Below are 25,694 nucleotides of genomic sequence, written 5' to 3'. Positions count from 1 at the left end.
AGAGAACTGTAAAAAACAAACAAACAAAAAAAAACCACCAAAAAACCCACACCTTCTTTCTAGAAACATTTTTTTATATTGTGTGTTAGCAGATAAATTTTCTCATTTCTGAGTGCCTGTGTTAAATAAGTGGTATTGGAATTTCTCAGTTTTAGAATACGGAATCTAAGTCAGCTCACCTGTGGCTGTCACAGGTAACAGTGGTTCAAGATTTTGTTGAAGAAATGGCTGCTAAGAAGCCTTGTGAGAAAAGAGAGAAAGATACTGGAATTTCAGAGAGCAAAGGTCATTCTGTCTGTGTCAGCCCTTGGACACTTTGATTCTTTAAATACAGACTGGTTAGAATGATGGAAAGAGAAGATTAATTTGGGATGAAATTTCCATACTTCATGCCTTAATCATTATACGTCAGTGCAACTTTCTTAATTGAGTGTAAAGCTAGAAAAAGAAAACTAAAGTCTGTCTCACTATCATTTACAAAAAGGAAATAACTTCTTTGCCTCAAGAAATATTGCTATCCAAAACTGATAACAATATAATCACAAGAGCATTTTGGGCTTTGAATTTGATTTGGATTAACAGCAGTTTTCAGGAAGGGTTGTGACTGTCATGTGCAACTGAAAGCAGTGGCAAAAGCAACTTTTGTCTTTTACAGATACAGGGTCCATGTTAATCCAATAATACTGCAGACCAAAGGGAGAAGTTTACCTGTATGTCACGTGCCATACTAAAAAAGTTAAAAAGAAGGTAGAACTGCAGAATTAAGTTTTTTAAAAAATATAGATTGGTCAGAATGAAAGCAGATTTCATATGTGTGTGCTTAATGATGCAGTCTTAATTAGATGACTCATCCTTTAGGAGGGAGAACTCTCACGTGGATATGCCTTGCTAAACATAACTATTCCAGATTAAATTTCAAGCATTCTTTCTCTTTGACAGCAGAAGCATTAAGAAATTGTGGAATTCCTGCTTTTATTCTGCATGGTCAGCAGAAACCAATTCACGTCTGGGTTTAGCAAATGCCTTGTGCAGATTAAATCCTGAGAAAATATCTGGTGTGCTTTGATATGTACCTCTGCTATGGATGAATTACAGATTTTAGAGATTTATAATTGGCCAGGTCGAAGCATGTTTATTTTGTGAGGGCAATAAAAAGTACTTTCCTGATATCAACACTATAGCCTGTTGCTTCCTTCAACAGCTGGTTATAAAGAATAACTAGTTTAAAATGTCCATGAGGGAGCAAAGTTCCAAAGGCAGGTTCTGGTCCTCACTGCACTCAACTCTTTGAGGAATGAAAGGGAAGGCAGAGGGTGAACAGGGCAGGGATGTGAAGAAAGTTCTGCTGCGACCCTCAACTATTTGCAAATCCATTGATCTTTTGTCCAAGAAATACATAGAGAGATTGAGGTATTTAAATCTCTTTTTATATCACTTGAATTTTTCTTATAATGACGTTAAACAGCAAGTTTAGAATTGTGCATCTTCAGCAAAATATCTGAGGCTAAAATAGTTGCTCAGCATACATAGTTTACTATGTAAAACTTGCATACTGTGTAAGATATTGTAGATTCTCAGAACTTACACTGTCATGTTTGCTGGAGTGCTTTGCAGATGTTAACGATACTAGTCTTGCTGTGAAGTGCAGAGCTACTGAAATGAGAGGAAGTACTGAAACAAGACTGTAGCTGGAGAAAGGTTTCAAGCCATCTTATCTTATCTATCAGGGAAATTGTATTGCACTTCCCGTTTCCCATGAACATATAAATTTTGAGCTATCTTAGCTTTCCACTGGAGTGGTAGCAATGCAAGCAAATAAGATCAAGATGGGAAAAGGCAGCTTGCTCTTTTTATTTGCATTGTGTTCTAGGTGCAATGATTCTTGAAAAGTTCTTTCAATTAGCTATTGTCAGGGACTATGTATTATTCTACCTACCCCTCACTTCTGTCCTTTTCCTGAAGAAAGCTTGGATATATTGAAGTGTTACATGCTTACAGGAGGGAATTTTGAAATTTTTTAATTGGATTGTTTTTAAAAATGTGTTATTCTGTGTCTAACATAGTATACTACTTCAGTCTGGAGACTTGTAAAAGCTATACCATGGTTTCCTTCTTAGTAGTCTTTTACTTGTCATGCAACTCTTTTTATTATTTGTTATTTGTAATTCCTGTACAGGAATACTGCCACATGAAGTGGCAGTAACAGAATAGGAAGTTCAAATTTGTACATTGCTCTGATGGATCTTCAAAGTTGAAATCCTTTTAATTCAAGTCCTGTGAAGCAGATAATGACCTAAATATAAATCCTTCAGGTTCATTTTCTGTTTAGGCAAGTGCTTTGTATTTACAATACTCTTTAAAATGAATGATCTGAATAACAAAACAGACAGTTTTGTTCCTTTACTGTGTCAATGATTCTTGGTCTTAAGTTGAGAGGAAGGAGTAGGGTTTATTTTCCGGATCACTAGAAGCATTGTTTTTGCGCTGAGCAGATCCAAGCTAAGTGCTAGCTCAATACAGAAAAAAGATTCTGCCACTGAAGATGTCTGGATGATCTTATCTTCATTTAAGAAAGCTTCTTACTTTCCTCCAATATCTGCAGGCCATCTCTGAAGTACTTCCAAAATATTCAGGTCTGACACTTCCAGACCTGGTACCCTCGTGTATCGGGTTTACATGGCAAGGTTTTGCTAGTTGGGGAGGGCTGCAAGGGTGGCATCTATGAGAATAGGTCAGGGGCTGCCCTGTGCTAGGCACAGCCAACTCTGCAACAGACTCGCAACAGGCTGAAGTGGAGCGCATCAGTGAGGTTTGTGGTGCCTCTGTGAAAACGTATTTAAGGAAGAGCAAAAATGCTTGGCAGGCAGAGGAGTGAGAAACAGCAGGGTGAACAAGGTCGGAGAAGGAGGGGGAGGAGGCGCTCTAGGCACCAGAGGAGGTGTTCCCCTGCAACTCATGGAGAGGACCACGGTGGAGCAGGTGTTCCCCTGCAACTCATGGAAGAGACCACTCTGGAACAGATATTCCACTGCAGCCCATGAAACACCCCACATTGGAGCAGCTGGATATTTCCTGAAGGAACTGTGGCCTGTGGAGAACCCACAATGGAGCAGGGGAAAGGTGTGAGGAGGAAGGAGCTGTAGCGGGGAATTGTACTGACTGTAACCCCTGTTCCCAATCCTGCCTGTGCCACCTGGGGACGGGGGAGAGAGGTGGAGGAGCTGGGAGTGAAGTTGAGTCTGGGAAAAGGTGGGGTGGGGAGGTGCTTTAATATTTGTCTTTTTCTCATTTTCCAAATCTATTTTAATCTGCAATAGATTAATTTTCCCCAAGTCTGTTTTGCCTGTGGTGGTAAGTGATCTCCCTGTATTTATCTTGATGACACTTTTCATCTTATTTCTCCCTGCCCCCTCATTGAGGAGGGGGGGAGAGAGGCTGGGTGGGGATCTAGCTACTGGCCAAGGCCAACCCATTGCACCCCTGGAACTGAATCATTCAGTACTGAGTATTTAAGCACGGGGATCCAGGTATGTCCAGCTGGTGCCTGACTGATAGCAGAGTTCTATCTGAAAGCAGATAGCTTTCTTCTACTTGTGGCAGTGTAGTAACTTAAGAGTGCTTTAATTCCTGTGCTCCTTGCTGGTAACTAATCAGGCAATTACTTCACTGTCAGTCAATTAGAAGCAGAAATACCTGTATCTTGCTTTTTTTTTCCTAATCCATGTAACTCGAAGACTGTCCAGGCCTTGAAAAAAATACTCCGTATAGTGAAAGAAAATCTGTTTTGCGTGCACTGCATCTAACAAAAATAAGGTGGTATTGTGTATTTTTGCAATATTATTTGTCCTCCAAACTAAGCCAATGAAAAAGCAGCACCCTTGCAGAGTAAAACATTGAGTGAGGAACAGTCTTGGAATATCCTGCAGCAACTCACTGTTTTCTTGTGCAGCCCTGATGTTGAGCTCTTTGGGGAGTGTTCCCAGCAGCAGCTCTACTTTGATGCAAAGGCTTCTTTCCATTGGTAGGTATGGGAGAGTTGATCACTCTCAAGCTGCTAAGCAAAGTGACTTACAAGAGGCAGAAGTATAAGCTGTACAAATAAATAATCTGTTAGTTTAGCTACACAAGCATATTCTTGTTGCTGTATCTTCTAGGAGCAATGATAGTGTGGAAACATAGCAGAAAAATGCAAGAGAATTTGCATAGATTTCCTTGTTTCATTGATCCATCATAGACTGGAAGACATCAGAAGGTAGCTGGCAATGTGTGACATTTTGCTGCATGAACTTTTTACAGCTATCCTGAGCTTTGTCATTGTTGTTGGCTATTATTGAAGAAGTAGGAAAAATAAGGATAATCCAAGTCAAAAATTCTGTTTAAATTATTTTAAATAGCATTTTATTATCCAGTCTACAATGTGCATGTGATTTTACCAAAATATGTAGCAAAATAAAGATTTCTGAATAATGGACCAGAATTTGGAAACTATTCTTAATTTTTGAAAAGTGGTTTCATATTTCTTGAAAAATCCACGCTGAAGTTAGTATGGCATCTGGGATCACAGCACGTGTGGCCTCTTGATTGGTGTGTTCAGGGCTGTTGAAAGAATTCCAAACATTACTGAAAATAACCTTTTATTTTCTTAATATACTGTTCTTACCATATGCATTGGGGAAAATACTATGCTTTTTGAAGGTACACATGCTATGTTCCCAAAGATAGATTGTATGAACTGTAAATATATTAAAGAAACAACTTGCTTAATAAAAAGGTCACCCTAAAGGGGGAGTAGGTGTTTATTTCTTCCTTGGCAGCCATAGTGGCTAACAGCTAAGCTCCTTGTCAGACACTCGCTTGCTTGCTTCCCTCTCAATGGCACAGGGAGAAAATGGGAAGAACGGGAAAGCTCGAGAGTTGAGATAAGGACATGGTCATCGTTTACCACTTGCCATCATAGGCAAAACAAACTTTGCTTGGGGAAAATCAACTTAAATTATTGCCTATTAAAATAAACACTTATTAATTCAGGTAGTGGAAACAAAAAGACACATTAGAACACCACCTTTCCTTCCCCCTTTTCCAGGCTCAGCTTCACTCCAGATTCCCTTGTGACCACCACCACCCCTGTGGTACAAGGGTCATGGGCGTGGGGTGTCCACAGTCTGTGCCTAATGGTTTCTCTCTGCCATTGGGCTTCCCTCTGCTGTTTCATCATTCTTTTTGTTCCCTTTTTCTCTCTCCCTCCAGCACTTTTTGCCCTTTCTTAAATATGGTTTCCCAGAGGTTTGCCCAAATGGCTGCTGGGCTCAGCTGTGTCCTGCAGTGGGTCTGTTGGAACTGGCTAGAACCGTCTGTGTCTAGCACAGGGCAGCCCCTGGCCTCTCCCCACAGATGCTGGCAAGACCTTGCCATGGACACCCAATATATAGCCATATACTTTTCATCTGGCAATTTTCCATTTTACAGAGTGGCGCATCAGGTCAGCAAAAAGGGGCTAGTCAAAGCAGTAGTTAAGAATTACTTACTGACAGTTCTCTGAAAACATTGTTTTGCTGGTTATTTTCTGTGCTGCTGCACATTGCAAAAGGCAAGGCATCATCAGGAAAGGTACTGAAGACAAGACAGTGTCATGATGTTGGTATGAAAAACCTTATCGAGGTTTACCACAGTATGATGGATAAGGTAAAGAGAGAGTTGTTAATTACTGAATCTCACAATATGAGAACTAAGCAGGGCTCGCTGAAACTTCTAAGAAGGGAAAAACAGATAAGGGGCAGCTTCTGCACAGCAGTTTGTGAACATCAGGAACTGCTGTGACAGGAGGTTGTGGAGATGGACAGTGTCACTGGGTTCAAAAAAGGCCTTAGGCAGCTTCCCAGCTAACAGAACCAAGGCCAGAAACTAAAGCTAGAGTAGGCGGGGATGTATCTCTTGGATCCCTAATCCAATGGTAGCAGCTACTGGGAGAGCAGGAGAGGAATGAGCTGCAGGTAGTGGCCAGGCTCATATGCTCTTCTACGCTAGGAGTGGAGTTTTTCCCATGCCTGGAGACTGAAGACTGGGTAGAGTAGGTTGTTTGACCTAGTAAGGCAGTTCATAATACCTAGTGAAAGGTTTTCTGAAACCCAGAAAAAAACAAGAGAAGTTTGCTAGAATCAATACAGCAATACCAGTTGTAGGAACTCAAGGGTGACCCATACAGTTTCTGTTACTTGCTTTTACCCCCTACCCCCCCATTTCTCTAACATCACTAGTCTGGAGCAGTTTCAACTGATTGCGGTCCTGATTATTTTGAAGATGACATTTGATCACACTTAGTTATATCTCGGTATTGCTGCACCTGATCATAGAATGCTTTGGGATGGAAGGGACCTTTAAAGGTCATCTAGTCCAGCCCCCCTGCAATTGGCAGGGACATCTTCAACGAGATCAGGTTGCTCAGAGCCCCATCCAGCCTGGCCTTGAATGTTTCCAAGGATGGGGCATCTACCACCTCTCTGGGCAACCTGTTCCAGTGTTTCACTACCCTCATGGTAAAAAATTTCTTCTTTATATCTAGTCTGAATCTATCCTCTTTTAGTTTAAAACCATTACCCCTTGTCCTATCGCTACTGGCCCTGCTAAAAAGTCTGTCCCCATCTTTCTTATAAGCCCCCTTTAAGTATTAAAAGGCTGCAATAAGATCTCCCTGCAGCCCTGATGATCTGGTGCTGAGAAGCAAAGGCTAGAGGTTGAGCCGTTTCTTTGAAGATCAAAATCATTTAATTTGCACAGAAGTAACTTAATCAGAAGACCATGAACAGCAGACCCGAAAAACTTCTACTAATTTTTTTTCTATATTATTCAGTGTTCCGTAGTATTGTTTATGAAGACTGTTGTCTTGGTAGTCATGGCTTCAGCTCAAGAGCGGAAGTAATTCCATGTCTTTTATTAAAACCACTTTACAGAGTGGTTTTTCTCTTCCTGATGTCATTCATTTCTTGTCCTGAATTCTTGCTTAAATACCTGTTTTGAGTGATTTGATAGAAATAATAGAAAGCTCTGGCTCAGTTTAAAAAAACCCTCTTCCTACCTTGCAAGTAACGGTTTTTCAAGGTTCATTGTCTACCTGTAGGATGCCTCTGAAAACTTCTTGGTCTTGTACCTAATGAACCAAAGTGAACATTTCTACTGTGGATTTATGCATGCATTCATTTCATTAGGTAGCGTTTCATATGTCTTAAAGCTTTATATCAAATGCTCTCACTTTCCTACTAATTGTAGGTGCTCCTTTGTTATAACAATAATAATTGACACTACTACAAAGCAGGAAGATCTACCAAAACTGGGAGCTACCATGTATTTTTAATGAATCTTTTTGACTTATCAGCCCTTTCTGCATCAATCTGGGGGGGCTTGTGTTGTTTGGTTTGTTGTTTTGTTCGTTTTTGTTTGTTTTTTTTTAAATTGGAGTTAAATAATTGAATAAAAGCCTGGTGTGTGGTGACTTTATCTAGCGTTTTGTACGTATATCAAATTTCTTGCATGGTTCTCTTACGCTCTTTTTACTGAGAATCATCTTCCTATAAAGCATTGTCTTCAGGGAGGTGTCATATACTTAATTAATACATTTGCTGTGTTGGAGGAACCAACTATCTTGAACCTGAAATGAATCTTCAGTTCTGCTTACCCATTAGAGCCCCAAAATGTATCTAATTTTTTGTTTCAGGAGTCTGCATTTTCAGTACTGTGTCTTTTTAGTAATTTTTCAACTTATTGGTGGCCTTGTGTTATCAAAGCCAATTCTGAAAGATTGGAAGTGAAAATTCTTTTGGTTAGATTTCATTGTGGAATCTTGTAAGAGTCTTTGGGTTTTGTTTACTTTTTTTCCCCAAAAAATCTAGTTAGCTTCAATTTTTTTGTAGATTGAATAGAGAGAGATTATTAGCTCTTTATAATTTGGTTAGCTGTGAACTTTTGAAGTAGTTTTTTCTCCAGTGACTGTGTCCAGTGATCTCTTCTAAACTTTTTTTATCATAGTGCCTATGAATATCAACTGAAGATGGAGAAACTGTTGTGAAAGGGAACACACAAACACTTAAGAAAGGGAGACGTACTTTGTACGACTGACAGAACACAACAGATGAAATCTGTCTGTTGCACAGGGCTCAGGGACATTGCGAGCTCAGATATTCGGGATACTTTACAGCTGGGTAGGCCAAATAGTCCCTGTAGAATATTTCTGTGGTGTTTTTAATTGTCTTTTCCTTCTGGAATATCACTGCCTCAGAAAGGTTAATTAATTTAACTAGTCCTTCATTGAACTTTCTTCGGGTTAAGGAAGACTTTGAAAGGAATATATTCAGGAGAAGAGGAGCATCTTTGACAAGTGGCATATTTATAAAAATTTTTTCTCCTTATGCTGACTTACAATGCTACTTTTTTTCTCTCTTTACCCTTTTTCAAATAATACAAAATAGTTGGGGAAAAACAGTCAAAAATTGTTAAAAACAGTCCAGAACTAATACCTGGATTTGATTATTACGTGAAACTCTCTTTCTTTGCAGTATTGCTGTAAAGCACAGTTACCCTAACAATTTTTTTGACTTCTTATTTGAGTGTTGGCATTTGGACTATTCAGCCAATGCTTCGTGTCTGTGTGAAGCCATGGGAAAATATATACAGTTGATTGATGTGTTAGAAATAATGTGCAGTAACATGAAAATGACACTAATGTAAAAAGGGCTAGCGTAAGGTTGTTCTAGAGTTGAATGTTGAGCTACACATTGAAACTCAAAATAGAATTTGCAGAGCTCAGGCACACAAAACAGCCCAAGTTTGAAACAGAGAACCAAGGAAGAAAGGTATGAAATTAAATATATTTAGAGGATTTATCTATAATTTAAATGTGATTTTTTTAAAAACAAAAAACTTAAACTAGGAGGAGTATTTCAGGTGCTAATTAATTTTGTTAATTTTCAATGTTCTTAAATATTGATTTTAAAAAAATGTGGTTTTCTATTTCAATACTTCATAGGCTTCAATAGCCAACTATAAATCTTGAATTTAACATTTGTCACTGACTTAACAGAGCAGACTCCCACCCCAGTTTAGGTCTTTCCGTTTCTTTAGTTTCATTATTACATATATGTGGGAGTGGCAAGAGGAATATGTATAAACAAACTGTTAGAACCTTTAATGACATAGGTCTCATATGCTTAAAACTCTATATTGGGCTCGAGCTCTCTTCCCAGTTACTGGGGTACTACTTTCTCATCCAGTAACCTGGTCTGGTCTCACAGTTGACCCTGCTCTGAGCAGCAGGTTGGTCTAGAGACCTCCTGAGATCCCTAGTAGCCTGAATTATCCTGTAAGCCTATGATTTAGTTATATCAATTTTAACTTCAGTATCAGGCTTGTTTGTTTACAGTATGTAAATATGAATATATGAATAATAATAATAATATCAAGCGTATTGCTTTGGTTGCCTTGAAAGTCAACAGTGCAGTATATATGCATACGTGATTTTTAGGAAAGCAGTCACATGTTTCTTTTTAAGACAGATTCTTCTTTTAAATTTTATTATTTCTGAATGGGTTTATTTTTTATTTCTTCTTAATTTTAAAAAGTTTTGTTACAAATCAAATATATAAAACCATTTGCTGATGGCTGACATTGTTAAAGGAATAAGATGTCAGAAATTTTACAAGATAAAGTAACTGCTTAAAAATTGTGCCATAGGTACAAACATTTGCTAACAAAATTTCTGAGATCATCCTTAAACAACTGCTATCATCACTACTTGTTCTTTGCAGGGGATGGAGTGCTAGATCTCTCTACAAAGAAAAGCGCAAGGTTGGAAGAACCAAAATATGATCCATTGTGTTCTGAAAACTCAGTGTCTGGGTAAGCAACGTTTAGGATTCTCTTTGGCTTTTATAAAAGGCAATCCAGGTTTCTTTTCTCTGAAGTCAGGTTTTATGTTCATAACATATTTGTATATACTGACACACACATGTGGTTCCTATTTTGCTTTCAGAAGAATTCTTGTCACTCATAAGTGTGTGTCTATGTATATATCATATGTTTCATTTGTCTTTTTCCTTTTTTTCTGTTTAAAGAAAAGTTATCAGAACAATCACCAAACTTTAGTTCATGTTACTAAAAATGAACTGAAAATTGATTCCATAACACATTAAAAATAACAGGATAGTAGAAGAAAATGTAAATATATTCTTTCAGAGTTTATTTAGGAAACTTCAATTTTGGACAAAAATGACCATGTTAATATTTAGATTTAAAATATTCTTCAACTAACATGAACAAATTAAATGACTATTATCTATAATATTCCTCAATAAGAGAGAGAGAGAGCAAGCGCGCGAGAGAGAGCTCTTAATCATCGTACTTCTACTTACATCATGGTTCTGACTATGGTGTGTGGTGGCAAATGGTTAAATTTCTTTATTCAGCAAGAAAAACGTTATTGCATCTGCTGAAAGCTACCACAAAACTAGTGAAACACATTGTTTTGTTGGATTTTGTTATGATCTTGGCATCCTCCCATCCACTAGCCATAGCAGGACCCTTTTTGTCACCTGTACGTCTTACCAAATAACTTATTACAAATAGGACTACAATAGCAGTATTTGTTGAATGATGTAAAATTGCATTTTATTAATTTGCTGATATGAAGAAGTTTTAAAATGAATATGACTTTGTAATTAGAGAGCTGTAAATAGTGGCTAGAAGTTTTTAACAGTGTGTTTTATTTTACCAAAATGGACTTGATTGTTAACTACAGCACTTTATCTTATTGTTGTAGAAAGCCTAGTTTTGTGTAAGTCTGGGATGTTTGTGTGTAGTTATGTACTTATTGCTGCAAATTTTCTATGAGGGGGTTGACTCTTTTATTACTTGTTTAGCGGTAACGTCACGTTTCTACTAACAAAAACTCCTTCAGGATTTGGGTATTTAACGGAACGTTAATTGTATAATTAAAATTATAACAGTGTTGCTCTGCAAGCATGCGAACAAGGGAATATAGCAAGCACATGAGAATATTATCAAATACTGAGCTAGGATATAAAGTTCTTGGAAGGGCTGCTGTAGAAGCCACCGTATGATTTTTGACTCACTGTCCTACCAGAACTGTAACATTTTGCTAGGATAATCATTTAACTACCACATCTCAAAGGCTTAAAAGTATCAGAAGCAGTGATGTTACCGAAGCAAGGAGTATAATAAAGGAGTGGACCCTTCCCTTCCATAGCTGTGTGAGAGTCTCTCATACATCAGTTTACCATCGTTTCATTCCATCCATCCAGGAGACTACACAGACACAGAGAGGACTATGTGGAAAGAAGTGCTGAGTTTGCAGATGGTTTGCTCTCAAAAGCTTTGAAAGACATTCAGTCTGGAGCACTGGACATAAATAAAGCAGGCATACTTTATGGCATACCTCAAAAAACTTTACTTCTCCACTTAGAAGCCTTACCAGCAGGAAAGCCTGCACCTTTTAAAAACAAAACTCGAGATTTCAATGATAGTTATTCATTTAAAGACAGTAAAGAAACTTGTGCAGTCCTACAAAAAGTAGCCTTGTGGGCAAGAGCTCAAGCAGAGCGCACAGAAAAAAGTAAGCTCAGTCTACTTGAAACCTCAGAATTAAAATTCCCAACAGCTTCCAGTTACCTCCACCAGTTAACTCTACAGAGAATGGTCACTCAATTTAAAGAAAAAAGTGAAAATCTACAATATGAAACTTCAAGTCCTACTGTACAATTAAAAATTCCTCAGCTAAGAATAAGTTCTGTGTCCAAACCACAGTCTGATACTGCTGGTCTTCTGGATGTTATGTACCACGTTTCTAAAACCTCCTCAGTCTTAGAAGGATCAGCTCTTCAAAAATTGAAAAATATACTCCCTAAACAGAACAAAATTGAATGTTCTGGACCTGTAACTCACTCAAGTGTTGACTCCTACTTTCTGCATGGGGACCTCTCTCCTTTGTGTCTTAATGCTAAGAATGGGACAGTAGATGGAACCTCAGAAAATACAGAAGATAGTTTGGATCGTAAAGATAATAAGCAACCAAGAAAAAAACGTGGCCGCTATCGGCAGTACGATCATGAAATAATGGAAGAAGCAATTGCAATGGTAATGAGTGGGAAAATGAGTGTTTCCAAAGCACAAGGAATTTATGGGGTACCTCACAGCACTTTAGAATATAAAGTAAAAGAAAGATCTGGAACATTGAAGACTCCGCCGAAGAAGAAACTCCGATTACCAGATACTGGCTTATTTAATATGACAGATTCAGGGACTGGCAGCTGCAAAAATAGTAGCAAGCCTGTGTAGAATAATTGTTAGCGAATTGTTTTGTGTGTGTGTATGTATGTCTGTATACACACACTGTGTGAGAAATACATATGCTCACTCTGACAGAAGACGTGAAATTATACAGTTCAAACACCACATACATGCCTTTTGAAAAATAGTTTTATTCAGGGTTTTCACTGTGGACAGAATTATAGAGTTGCTCACTTAATTCTGATAGTGTGTATTTAATATAATCCTTGTATAAATAGGTGAAAAGATTCAGGTTTTATTTAGTAGTCAATAGCATAAAGATGTTTTGGGAAAACAAGTATTTGTCATGTGAAGCATAATTTTTAATTGGTGAAGAACCACTCTACCCATTCAATAATCCATCTTATTACGGAAATACACAACCAAGGGTTAGCAGACTTTTATACTTCACAGAATACTTGCAATAAATTGTAAGTAACTCAGATTATACAAATCAAGGGATTTTTTTAAAAAGCTAGTTCCTTACAAGGAAGTGGATTTGTGAAGTATTAGTAGGATATAGTACATTCTGTGAAAGAAAAAAGTTCATCGTTACTTAAATATCCAATACAAGTAAGAAAAATATTTCATTACTAAAAATGTGTGTTTAGCAGGCATAAACTGCATTTTTTTATCATTTTAAGAAAATTTTGTTGTTGGTTTAGAAAGAAATTGGTGTTTACAAAGTGTACACTTATGAAACCTGAGAAATTACTGTAGTTATAGAATTATTAAATATGAAATAAGATGGAATACTAAGAGCATAAAATAATTTAAACTTTAACATAATTTTCCTTTTTAGTTTGACAAATAAGGTAACTTGTAAGGTTTAAAAAGAAAGTGGGAATGCAACTTAGAGCATGTTCATAATGTGCACAGAATGAGCTTGAGAATGGTTTGGGTTTGTTTGGGTTTTTTGTTTAAACGTGCTGGTTAGTTGATGTTATATGACTACTTAAAATTTATTTAAGGATTGTGTCACACTCCTATTGAAAAACCTCACTGTAACTGTAATGTATTTGCTGCTGTGACATTTCAAAACATTTTCAGTTTATCAAAATGAATACCAAGTTACATTATCATTTTGCTAATAACCAAATTTGCAGTTCAGGGTCTTGATAGAAATACAAATATTAAACAGTGAAGCTGTTTTGAACTTTCAATAATATAAATTCTTTATAAATTTGGTAGTTAGAAGTTAGGCAGTTCACTTTAAATACGTAACTTTTAATAGAATTTAGGGGAGACCAATTGCATTCATATTGCAGTTTTTACATGAATTTCAGAGTATTCACATTGGACTTTATATCATACTTGATTTTTTTGTGTAATATCGCAAAGTATCTGTCTACATATGAAGAATGGGGGCTTGCTTCATACATTTAATACTGAACATCAGTGCCCTTTTCCTCTCAAAATGTATTTTTTTTCTGTATGCATCTAATTTGGCATAGAAAAAGACTTTTCTCCAACTCTTATACATTTGGGGCACATGCATACATTTTTTCCCCCACTTAAATTTGCATGTGTATAGGTTTAATTATACAAATGAAACGGGACATTAAATACATATGGGCCACATCAGGTAATTTGATTTATAGATAAACTTGCCATTAAACTCAGTGGAGAGCATACTGCAATATTGATGGCAAAGTCTGGCCCATATTAATGCTACTAAAAAATAACAACTTCCATTTTGAAACTGCACAACCAGTGGCTCAGTTCTTTGGTCTCTCAGATCTATACTGAATCTTCTTCAGTGATTAAGGTTTACTTGCATATTACAGAATGAATCCTTTTTTTAAGCAGAACTGTACCTGATAACAAGGAGGTCACGAAAAAGCAGATGTCAGGGTCATCTTTCATTTTAAAAGAATTAAGCCATATTTTGTGAGGGCCAGAAGGATTAATTTGTGAATATTTCCCCACTGAAAAATGAAGTTGAAAAACCTTAAATGTTTCAAGATCTGTCTTTATACAGTTTTACTTGCAAAAATTTTTGGCTTCAATACATTGCCTAGTATTTGTACCATACTGATGTTTTCTACTCCTCAGACAATGTTAAAAATTTGAGTCAGAAGTTTATATTGAAGGCAAGTTACAGTACTCTTTTTGTATCATTTAAAAGATGACCTGACCAAAAAATTAACAGGATTCATAAAATCAGGGATCATTTTACTATTGACTTAACAGTACTCAGTAGTTTTGTATGTAATATTATAATTAATTTTCAACATTTTAGTACTTGTATTTATTTTTTGGTCAGAAATAGTATATTAAAATATTTTTTGATAGTTTATAGATGATACTCAACCTGTAAGTGTTTAAAGGAACAGAATTATTTGTTTCTAATTATTAGGCTAACCTTTGATTACACAAATAAGGAAAGGCAGGGAAATGTGTAGATTCTCCTTCCCCAACCCCTATGTATTCCATTAAATGTCATTTAAATTACACATTTTGAACTGTTTTATAAATTCAGTTACCAGTCACTACTTAGTAATTGACAATTTCTGAAAATTCCTGTTTCAGCAGAATTTTAAATGAAGGCGAAAGCAAGCCCTACATGCTTTCTACTTATTTGAATGTTTCTCAAGTATTTTATATTAAAAAACAGTGCCTCTGTTTTTAGAACTACTGCTCAGTAAAGCTGTTTAAACCATTTCTGGTAGCTAATGACAATTTTATATTAAATTGTATATTAACTTTAGTGAGACTGATTTTTTAGTTGTTTACAGTACAAATACTTGTATTTGTTTTTTAATTGCAGTATTTCCATTGTCGCAGTAATTTAGTAAAACTCTGTGGCTGCCTTGATTTTTGACAGATTTTTGTTAACAACTGATTTTTAGGCAATTAGTTATATTTATGCATAAATCAATTGCACTATAATTCATTAATTATTTATTACAATATTTTCTAATGAATTCCATGTATTTGTCTTGTGTTGTAAATGTACTGTAATTCTGTTTCTTCTTTGTGTTGTTATATTCCTAAATCTGATTGTATGAATTTAATTGTTTAGTTAACGTGTTTCTACGTTGTAATTTGTAGTAAAGCACTTCAATGCTTTTGCACATAAATTTACAACACTGATGTGTGATTGATTTGCTCATTCAGTAAAAAAAAAAAGAAAGAAACAAAAACCTGTACACTGACTCATTTGACTTACTCCTGAGGCACAAGTTTATTAGCAGTGGCATAAGATCAAGAACTTCACAAATTAAGCACATAATGACTAATGTACTATGAGAATTTTATGTATCAGAAATAGTAGCCTTAAGGAAGGATGATTTCTCAGAACTGATGCGTTACTCATAAATGAGACGAAATTCAGAAAACTAATTTTATAGCAGTTACATCCTTCAGTTTGCAGCTAAAAATTATATATTACAGATAATATATAGCTTTTTTGAGGGATTTATTTACTTAGTAAAGTCAGAAAACAAACATTCCTGTAAGACAAATTTATATTTCTATAATAGTTCTATGCTTTTTATATGAGTACTTGAAAGTACGTTCTGTTCCCAGTTTTATTCCTCTTCCCAGTCTGCAAAGAAGTTGGTAGATTGGTATCTTGTCTGTGGCTCAGGCAACAGAGGATAGAACGCTAGGGAGGGACATTTTTGGGAGTCCTCTGATAGTCTTTCCTGATAGTTTTTTGGATTTGTAGAGGAGGCAAAGGTTTACTTTTTTATACATAAAATAATATGCTGAAAGGCTAGTACTTAGCCCTATCACATCTCTGCCTTTGTGCCAATTTTGGACTCCAGTCAGTCCCCACTCCATGGTATTAACTGCCCCTGCCCTTCAGCAAGGAAATAATGTGATTCTATGCTTAACTTTTGTCTTCAGAGGTATTGCGCAGAGAGGTACTGGGGGAGCAGCGTGCATTGATCCTCTCAAGCCCTACATTTCCTACCCGCTCTCTTGCAGTCTTTTTGTGTGTGATTTGTAGGAAGTGTAAGGCTGTTCTGTGAAGGAGTATGCAATTGTGACAGTGATAGCTCTTCCTTCTATGAAATTATTGTTTAAGCCTTTTATCTTGAGGATAGTCTGAACTACTGTGTGACAAGACAAATTTAAAGGACTATAGGAAGGAATTACAGGAAACTAAAATATAATTCCATAATTGTATTGAAAGGCTACTAAAAATGAGTTTGTTTAAATATATGGACATCTCTACAGAGAGACACTTTAAAGAAAATGTGTTGCTTTAATGCTTTAATTTGTTTGCGTAGTAAGCTCTGTTCCCAAATGGCGACCGAGTAAGGGGTCGATGTGTTTTCACAAATTTGGAAAATCATTTGGAGTGTGGTACTATTACAATAGAATAGATGAAGTTAAGTTGTCTTAACTTTAGAAACTAACACACGCTAAGGGAAAGCAGGTTATAGGCGTTACACAAGGGTAGATAACCAGGAAAGAAATCGTATTCGAAGAATGTCCAATGTGTCTGTGATAACCAGGATATTACTTGATACAACAGGTTGATCTCCACATAGCAATTTCAAAGCGGTTTTGAGGCCTTTGGAAATTTTGATGACTGACTTTGAGAAGGCTTTAAGGCTCTGGAAGTTTCTTCCACCAGTGAGCATATTTTAAATAGCAGTTATGGATACAGGTCCTCTACAGTTAAAGCTCTCCAGTGAAACTCCATTAGACATACCTTGCAAGCCTAGACAGACAGAAATATATGTCTAGAGATTCAGTCTAAAAAGACTGTACTACAGCCATCTTTTTAGCAAAGTAGTACTTAACAAATTTACTGTGATTTGCAAACAAAATATTGAAGACCTAGTGCCATGTTCGTTCTTTTTTCTATCTGGCGTTTCAGACATTATTTAATTAAAGTCATGGTGGTAGGGAGGGCAATTAGTTTTTATCCATAGTTCACAAGTGTAGTGATACATTTCAACACCTTGTGCTGAGTTTGTTGGACTGAGTAACACTCAGACTCTTCTCAGTGAAGTGGCGTTTCAAAACCAGTTAAATCCTGACAATGACATGCCCTTGAATAATGCTGTTTTTACTTTAGATTGCAAGTGCAAAGAGGGTTTTTTTCTTTTAAGACTTCAGTTATTCATACTAAATATTACAGGAGAAGGAAACAACATGAGGAATTATTAAGCATAGTTGGCTATTTTTAAGCTCTAAACTTTAAAATCCGAGTGGAACAATAAAAATACACATTTGTATGTATAACTTCCAGTAAGAAACCTGAAGCTGAAAGTTATTATTGATGCTAATAACAATGGGTATGAGCTAATTAATGAATAGGTAACTTTATATAAATATAACACATTAAATTTTAAATATGCTTGTTCCTTGACCAATACAGTTGTAAACCCAATCAAAATGAAATTTTTCCAACGTACAGGCCTAAATGCAAAAAATTAAAGGAGGTAATAGTAGGTCAAAAAGTTAGTGTCATGTTCAGAGTTTGGTGATATGTTTAAAGAATACATACTTTTCTAAAACAGAATTCTTCTAACATTTTCTGCTCATGCAATTGGTTTCAGTAAAACATTTGAATTAGGTGTTAACTATCTGCTGATAGTTGCTATCCAGCATAAGGATTTTGTATTTAATTGAAGAAATATCTGTATTAATTTCTGCCATGGAAAATTTTCAGCTTTTCAATATAAATGATTGATTAGGTAAGTAGTGACATTAGTTTTAATAATTTATAAGAAATAAATTAAATAGTTAAGGTAGTATTTTATAAGTGATTTTATTTTGAACTAATACACTTGAGAACAACTGCTCAGAAGTCTTATTTAGATATAGGCCTACCCTGTATTTGAGATTTAAAGGATATTAACCTTTATCACAGAAGTTATTTATTCCAGTGGTGAATATCTCTGTTTCTGTTTAATGAAGGAATCCGCGTGTGTGTGCATGCGCACGTGTGTGTGCACACGCACATGTGTGTATATCTGTGTCTAATATATTGCAATGAAGAGCCTGTGATACACCACTGCAATTTATTTAAAAACTAGAAGGGAAACTTTTATCTGCAAACAACAGTAACAATAGCAAGTGGCTATTTTTTCCATTTTCTGTTAGCCTATTAAGTGTTCTTTAAAAATAAATATTAAAATGTCTTTAGAAGGATCTTTAAGAGTATCCTGAAGAGCATTCGATACACTTTGGTATCTGAATACCTTAGGCTGGGATTCAGGAGAGGCAGATCCATTTTTGCCTCTGCCACAACCTTGAATTGTGACCTTAGGCAAGTCATTTACCTTCTTTGTGTCTCAGTTTGTGAACTGGGAGTAATATGAAGCTCCCCAGGTTCTTGGTGAGGTTTTTCTTCATTAATGACTAAGGTAGTTTGAAATATCAGAAAGTCAATATTATTGTAATTACATTTAGATACGAGAAGCTATGTTTCAAACTATTTTTGTCCCTTAATTTCTTCCTGATTATTTTTCTTATGGTAGGGCTATCACTGCTATAGATAAGATGCACATCATTGCTAGTGACAGTTGCAAGTATGACTGAATAGTGCAAATACAACAGAACTGTTTTGCAAACATCAGGTTTTTAGGCTTGAGTTTAACCATTATAACAAACATTAGATATGGTGTTTTACAGTAATTTATATTTTGTTTTGATTTGTTTTCATTTTCAGTTCAAGCTCAACAGCTGATGCAAATTCAGAGGAAACAGCTTATTTGGAAAAAGGAAAATCAACATTAAACAAAGTTTTGGAGTCTTTTTGTTCATATCACTGGCAACAGACTTTGGCTATGTTAAAATTTTTAATACAAGATGAAAATGTTCCTATAGTTTGCAGTTGCAAGCAAACACATTTGGTCCACTCTGAAACTCCCAGTTCCCTTACTGAAGAGGATGTTCACATTTCATTTTGCAATTGCAATGGACATATGCTGACAAAAAGGTGCTGTTTACAAAATCAAAGACCAAACACTTGTTTACCACCTCTGTCTGTCTGTATTAAAGATTTCCATCCTTTGTCGTGCCAAGCTGTAGCAATTGGATGCCTTAAGACAATGGTGAACAAAGCATGTAGTTCTCATAAGTATTGTGCTGAACAATTGCAAAATTATAACAGGCATTCTGTGAAAGCAGCAGCATGTACATATTCAACTAAGGACTGTGATCTCTTGAACAGCATTAAAAATTCTAGTAGATCTCGCAGCCCATCACCGCCTCCACTGTCACCTGTACAGTGTAAAGAATTTGAATCATCGGAAGGATTGGTTATAGATTTTCCAACTTTAGATGATAACAAGCTTGAAATATCCATCAACCAGCCTCCGTCTCTCTTGCCAGCTGAAGGAAGCAAAGGAGAATTTGAATATGAAGGTAAAACATGCAGAGGAAAAGAGACTGAATATTCAGATGGAACGTTGCTATCAACAGACCAAGAAAGCAACGATTATTATATAAATTCTGAGAAGGCTGAGAAAGGTGAACATTCTGCTATTTTTCAAGATTTAATGGACCGTATTAATGAAAAGTTAAAATCAATAGACACTACAGATATAGCAACAAATCTTGTAAAACTTTCTAGCAGTGACAGGGCACCAGAAAATGATGTCAAATTAGGAGACTTCATAACCTCTCTTTTACATAATGCTAAGGCAAGTGATTACAGCTTTATGGAATTACTTCGCCAACATGATAAACAAGTGGAAAATAAAATTATCCAAACAAGATTTCGCAAGCGTCAGGAAACTTTATTTGCAATGTATAATTCTCCTGATTCACCATTCATTCGACGACAGTCTTTGCAAATCAAGAGGGAGCTTGCAAGCCTTGATGAAACTCTTGTAAGAAAAAAGTCAATTTCTGAGAGAAATGCAAAGAAATCTACAAAAAAAATCGATAGAATGTATCCAAATAAAAGACACAGTTTTACTGTGACAGAAGACGAGGCTTTGCAACATCTTGAAAGTAATCCATGCATGAATTGTCAAACCAAAACAATGTGCTTTCCAGTACACCAAACAGAGGCTTTCAAACTACCTCTTACTAATTTTCAAACCAGCTCCGGCTTTCTAGTTCTTTCAGAAAACAGTGCTATTGCAGCCAGCCAGGCAAAACTCGCAAAAACACACGGAGATTGCACAGCCTTAAAGGAGACTAATCAGATTCCTCTGAAAGATGACAGTAATGGAATCTTGGGCAGAACTAAACGTAACGTTGTGCCTCCTGGATGGTACTCCGTGTATGTAACAAACAATATTGTGTTTAGAAAGTCATCCAATGCAAAAAAGTCTTTAGAAAGTTTGGAAAAAATGAAAATAAATAAAGATGTTCATGCTGAAAGATGCAGTGACATAAATATAAGCAAAATTGTGAGAGACACAAATCTGCAAGTTGTTGTAGAACGTTTAGAAGATACAATAAACTTAGCCAGAAAGACTAACAGCTCATTGCTGGATAGTTACAAAATAAGCCAAAAATTAAAAGATAATACTTATGAACAGGTTATGAACCCAGCTGCTAGAAGAGGCTTACCTTTCACTCTGAGTGAAATGGGATGCACAGGACAAAGCTTCCCTCCACATTCGCACGTGCCAAGCAGCAGTAAAATCAAAACGATGTGTGTGACAACAAACAAACAAGAAATGCTTATAGATCAAGAAATTGATGACAGCCTTTTGAAATCTCTGACCTTTGATTCATCCAGTTCAACTTCCAGTAACGGGGACTTGAATACAACTTCTGAAGCTGGGGAGATCTCATCTCCCTTAAACTACTCTAGTCCTATTAAGCTTATGTTTGTCTCAGAGGTTAATAGTAGTGAAGGAGTCAAATATACTTTGACATCTGCAGCTGCATCTTCTAAAGGAAGCACGGATATTTGTTTGTTTCAGGGGCACACAAACACTTTGTTAGACAAACAGGCCACCCGAGACCTTTCTCATGCAATCTGTGTCAAGGATTGTGATTACAGTGAAAATGATACCAAGGAGGAGTCAAGTAGTGTTTATGCGGAAGCAATTACAAGCTCTTGTCCAGCTGGTCAAACTAACTTAAATGACTTGAAACAAAATGACGAAGTTGTGGAGAAATCAAGCAGTAGCAGTGAATCAGTTTTAAAAAGAAAACCTGGTAGACCAAAGAAAATAGGTCCTCAAGTTGTTAAGCAGGTTAAGAGACCTATTGGACGGCCTCCAAAACCAAAAATAGATGTGACTGAAAGCACAGAACCTAGACCTGAACTTAGCAGTGATGGTAAAAGTGCCAAATCTGATGCAGCAGTAATGGAAGAAGTTAAGAGCAACAAAAATATTACTGTGACAGTTGTTTTTGGGAGGTCAAGAAGAACTAAGAGACATGTTTCTGAAGGTAATCTAAACGTAATCAGCATTCTGCCCACACAACACATCGATTCTAATTTTGCCAAGGACCACAGCAAAGTGAGGCACAGTGCAGAAACTGAAAATGCTTTGACTGAAATAGTAAAAGCCTTACAGAATTCTTCTACTGAAAACGAGGTCTCTGGTTATGACTATGTCAGACCTATCAAGAGTAACCTAGCATCACCACATCCTTGCAGCAATATTATACGGCCAGTTAAGAAACCGTTAACCACCATTCGAAAACCTGGTAGGCCAGCAAAAGTAAAAATCTCCGGCATATCAGTGACTGTTAATAGAGTTTCACCTCAGGAAAGAAAAGTGAGTATTAGCAACTGCTTGCCTCCTTTACAACAGCAGAATGTGTTAGAAAAAAACATACCACAGGAGAGAAAAAATCAACTGTGCAATAATATGGGTCAAGTAAAGAGCATGCAGAAAGATTCTAGAGAGGAAGGATCAAACAACGTTATTACAACAGTGTCAAGAAAACGTGAAATTCCATTGAGACATTCTGCTAGAGACAGAAAGCCGTCGCTGCATTTTTTACATTCATTAGCATCTTCCAGTGCATTTACTTGTAGAAGTGCCTTACTACATAAATCTTACAAACTCCATTTGAAAAAAGCTAAAGATCGAAAGGAAAAACGTAGGCAATCAAATCAGAGCACAGCATCCAAAGATACCTCAGAACTGAGAAATTCAGGAAATGCAAAAAAGGATCTTAAGGATGGTGAATTTGGGCCCATTAATGAAGTATCATCGGATCCCATTTTTTCATCGAATCCCTCTCTCAGGTGGTGGGCTACTTCCACGTCAAGTGACACTTTGTTGGAAGAACTAAATAATAGATTTGAACAGATAACTAATACCTGGTTGCGAGTGGGGGGAAATGAGTTTGATAAATGTGTATGTGAAAAAAGGGATCCCATTGAACAAGACTGTAATACTGAAATGTCAAACCCTTTAGACTCCTGCCTTGTAGAACTTGAAACATCACCTATAAAAATGCTTTTTCAGAAAAAGTGTAATATGAATGAACTCTGCACCTGGTTTATGCAAACTACAGAAACACAGTCTCTCTCTCTAGTGAGAAAGGCAAATGCTCGCAATCCTTTAGAAGTAGTTAGTACTAGAGAGATAAAGATGGAAACTAAACAATCTGATCTTAGTACTTGCCCTTTCAGAAAGCACTTTAAAAAGTTTGCACTATCCTCTCCTTCAAAACCAGCAGGGAAATTACAAATATTACATAACATGGTGAGGTCTCCAGTCTTAAGCATGAAAAGTAATTTCACATTAGCCAGATTAAAAAGAAATGAATTTAAGAAGTTACAGCGTGATAGGTGGGGACAAACGAAAAAGCTCTATAATCAGGCTCCCGGAGGCTGGAAATCAAAAAAGAAAAATTTGCAGTTCTTTTGCCAAAGCCAGTTGTTTAAAAGTACAAGTGGGGAAACCAATGATGAAATGCCCAAGCTCCAGGAAAAAAATACAGTAGAAATCCAGCCCACTCAGACTTTGGTAGAATCTCAGAGTAGCCTCTTGCCAACTGAAAATGAAGCCAGAGATGCATTTGTTCAACAGATGATGGGATCTTCTGACTTTAATCCACATCCTGGTTTAGCAAATATACTTAAGTCACATGCAGAGACAAATGGAACAATTTGTTGCCAACAAAATGGTAGAAAAGAACAAGGCCAAGATAAACTGTTTCAAAATACTTGGAAAGCCAAAACCTTTAAAGATTGTAGGATATTTTTGAGAAAAATCAACCATATTGAGCAGCACAATTCATTTAAATTAAATAATGTCATTTATTCTCCTGAAGCTGTTGAAAGTAAAACCAATCAGGCCTATATGGAAGAAAAAAGACATCCTCTTTTAAGGTCCCATTCTACTAAGCAAAATGCGTTAAAGAAACAAGAAAATGAAATGGAAACATCTAAAGGATCTAATTCTTCTAAAGTGACTGAAAGGCTGGATGACCAGTTTCACAGCAGAAAATTAAGTAGTGGTGTAAACCATGATGATAATCCTGCTGGTAGTTCTGAAGTTCTTATCAGAATAAACAAAAGAAAAAGTCCACAATGGGAGACCACTGATACAAATATAAGAAAAAGGCATAAGAGACAATCATGCAGTAGTGGACAAATGGCAACTTATTACCCAAAGTACCAAGTAGGTAAGTTCCTGTTCCCCGCTTCATCTTAAAATTGCAATCTTAAAGAATTGGAGAAGTCAAACAACTAAGCACTTTGGATTTTTTTTTTTTCTTGCATGATATTCATTTTAATTTCAGAGAAGTCATGAAATTAAACATTATACAGCATCAGAATAATGCCGAAAGCGCAATTTTAAAATGTATGTAATGTTTTACACAAATCTTTCAGCTCTAATAGGTGTGTTACATTCTATTACGGCTATAACACACCAAGGTAAAAGAAAAAGAGCTAACTAATGTGTTCAAACAGAAGCAAATCAAGTTCTGACATGTCTGAAGTCAGTCTCAACTGGTTATTGATTTCAAAAGAAACAGAATTTCATTCCACTGTGTAGTTTCTCATATTGTGAGGAAGGGTAAATTATAAAATGAAGCAGAAATTCAGTATATTAACATATAGTTGTTTAAAAAAAGGGTCATTGAATGATTTCTAATATAAATCTGTAACGGTTTTATAATTATACAGTAAAAACCAGTACTATGTACTTCTGAGAAGTATTCATTCAGAGATCCGTTTTAGTATCCATTCAATGCCAAATGAAATCTGCTGACTCTAAAGGGTTTGCGCATTGAATCCTTACAGAACAATTTAAAATGCAGAATTACTCTAGACAAGTACGCTATACAGTTACTATGCTAAATGCATTGGATTGGAATCTTTTTAGGCTAGTGTAAAATTAAAATCCATTTTTAAAGCTAGATATTTATAATACATTGTAATACAACTGTAATCTCAGAAAAGCCATTATATCACTTACAAAAAGGGTACACTTGTGAAATTATTTCTTCTGTTGGGTGAAGAGATCTCCTTAGACAGAAGTCTCAACTCGTTTCAATAAAATGACTAAGGTGTGAAATACTAGCCAAGTAAAAAAAAGAGTTCTGCAATAGGAATTGAATTACTGCAGAAGTATTCATTTGTAGAAACAATATTGTATTAGCTAATCTGATTATATTGCCCAAAGAATAAAAAAAACTATTCAAAATATCAGAGCAAGATCTAATGTCCCTCTTTGTATTCTATATTGTAGAAAACTATCCCTGATAATAAACTGAAAAGTTAATTTAAGTTGTAATATAAACAGAATTATGGCTCTTGTATACTTTATTTCTTTTGTGCTTTATGTGATATATAAAATTCTTCATATTAAGCTCATTCAGTGTAACCTTGCTTTTCCAAAGTACAGCATTTTTTATCTGTAGGCTATTATTTTGTATTTTAATTCACTGATTTGGGGCCAAACTCAACATAAAAAACTTGGTTTTAAGAACTTCAAACCTTGAGACAAGGTTGTTGTAAAAAAGCCCAAACTAGAAAAGGAAAGGGTAACATCTATCTGTTTCTTTTTTGCAAATGAAGAAAGAGCTCTCTCACACTTTTCTTTCATAGTTTTGACTGTAGTTGAGAAAATTTTGCATTCGAATTATATTTATCTTTAAGCTTTTTCTTGCTATGATAATGTAAGACCTATTACTGTGATATGGTCTCATGTTAGTTTTAATTGGGACTCAATTTTATTTACCTGATAACTTTCCTCCTTTAGTTTTGGATCTTTAGGAAATCTGATAACTGTTTTGATATTTTACATTATTTCATTTACAATTTTTGTTATTTTCCCTTTTACTCATAGTTTCTCATATCAATCGTTGTCTTTAGAAAGGATATGACAGAAAGTTCATTGATAAAGGGAATGGTAAAAGACAAAGAATTACGATTCTGGAATTTTCTCCACACTTGTAACCCCAATTCTTTTTTAGGGGTACTGTTGCAGTATCAGAGGATTGTCTGATATAGAAAAGGA

General features: G+C 36.0%; 1 protein-coding gene across 12 annotated transcripts in view; it reads left to right on the top strand.

Annotated features, from left to right (window-relative positions):
- LCORL (ligand dependent nuclear receptor corepressor like) overlaps positions 1-25,694 on the top strand; it is an 86,915-nt gene that overhangs the window by 47,488 nt on the left and 13,733 nt on the right. For 6 of the 12 annotated variants that reach the window (XM_087736683.1, XM_087736684.1, XM_087736681.1 and 3 more), the window contains 2 exons: positions 9,795-9,885; positions 18,968-23,853. In XM_087736683.1, the coding sequence (XP_087592809.1) occupies positions 9,795-9,885; positions 18,968-23,853 (4,977 nt within the window). Of the gene's footprint in view, positions 1-9,794; positions 9,886-11,306; positions 15,348-18,967; positions 25,390-25,694 lie in introns of those variants that run through there. The other 6 variants (XM_087736685.1, XM_087736682.1, XM_087736691.1 and 3 more) reach the window with 4 other exon arrangements.

This window comes from Nipponia nippon, unplaced genomic scaffold (assembly GCF_047370975.1).
Source record: "Nipponia nippon isolate SJK-2023a ecotype South Korea unplaced genomic scaffold, ASM4737097v1 scaffold_6, whole genome shotgun sequence".
NCBI lineage: Eukaryota > Metazoa > Chordata > Aves > Pelecaniformes > Threskiornithidae > Nipponia > Nipponia nippon.
The sequence above is the reverse complement of the archived record's forward strand: the minus strand, read 5'-3'. Positions and strand labels throughout refer to the sequence as shown.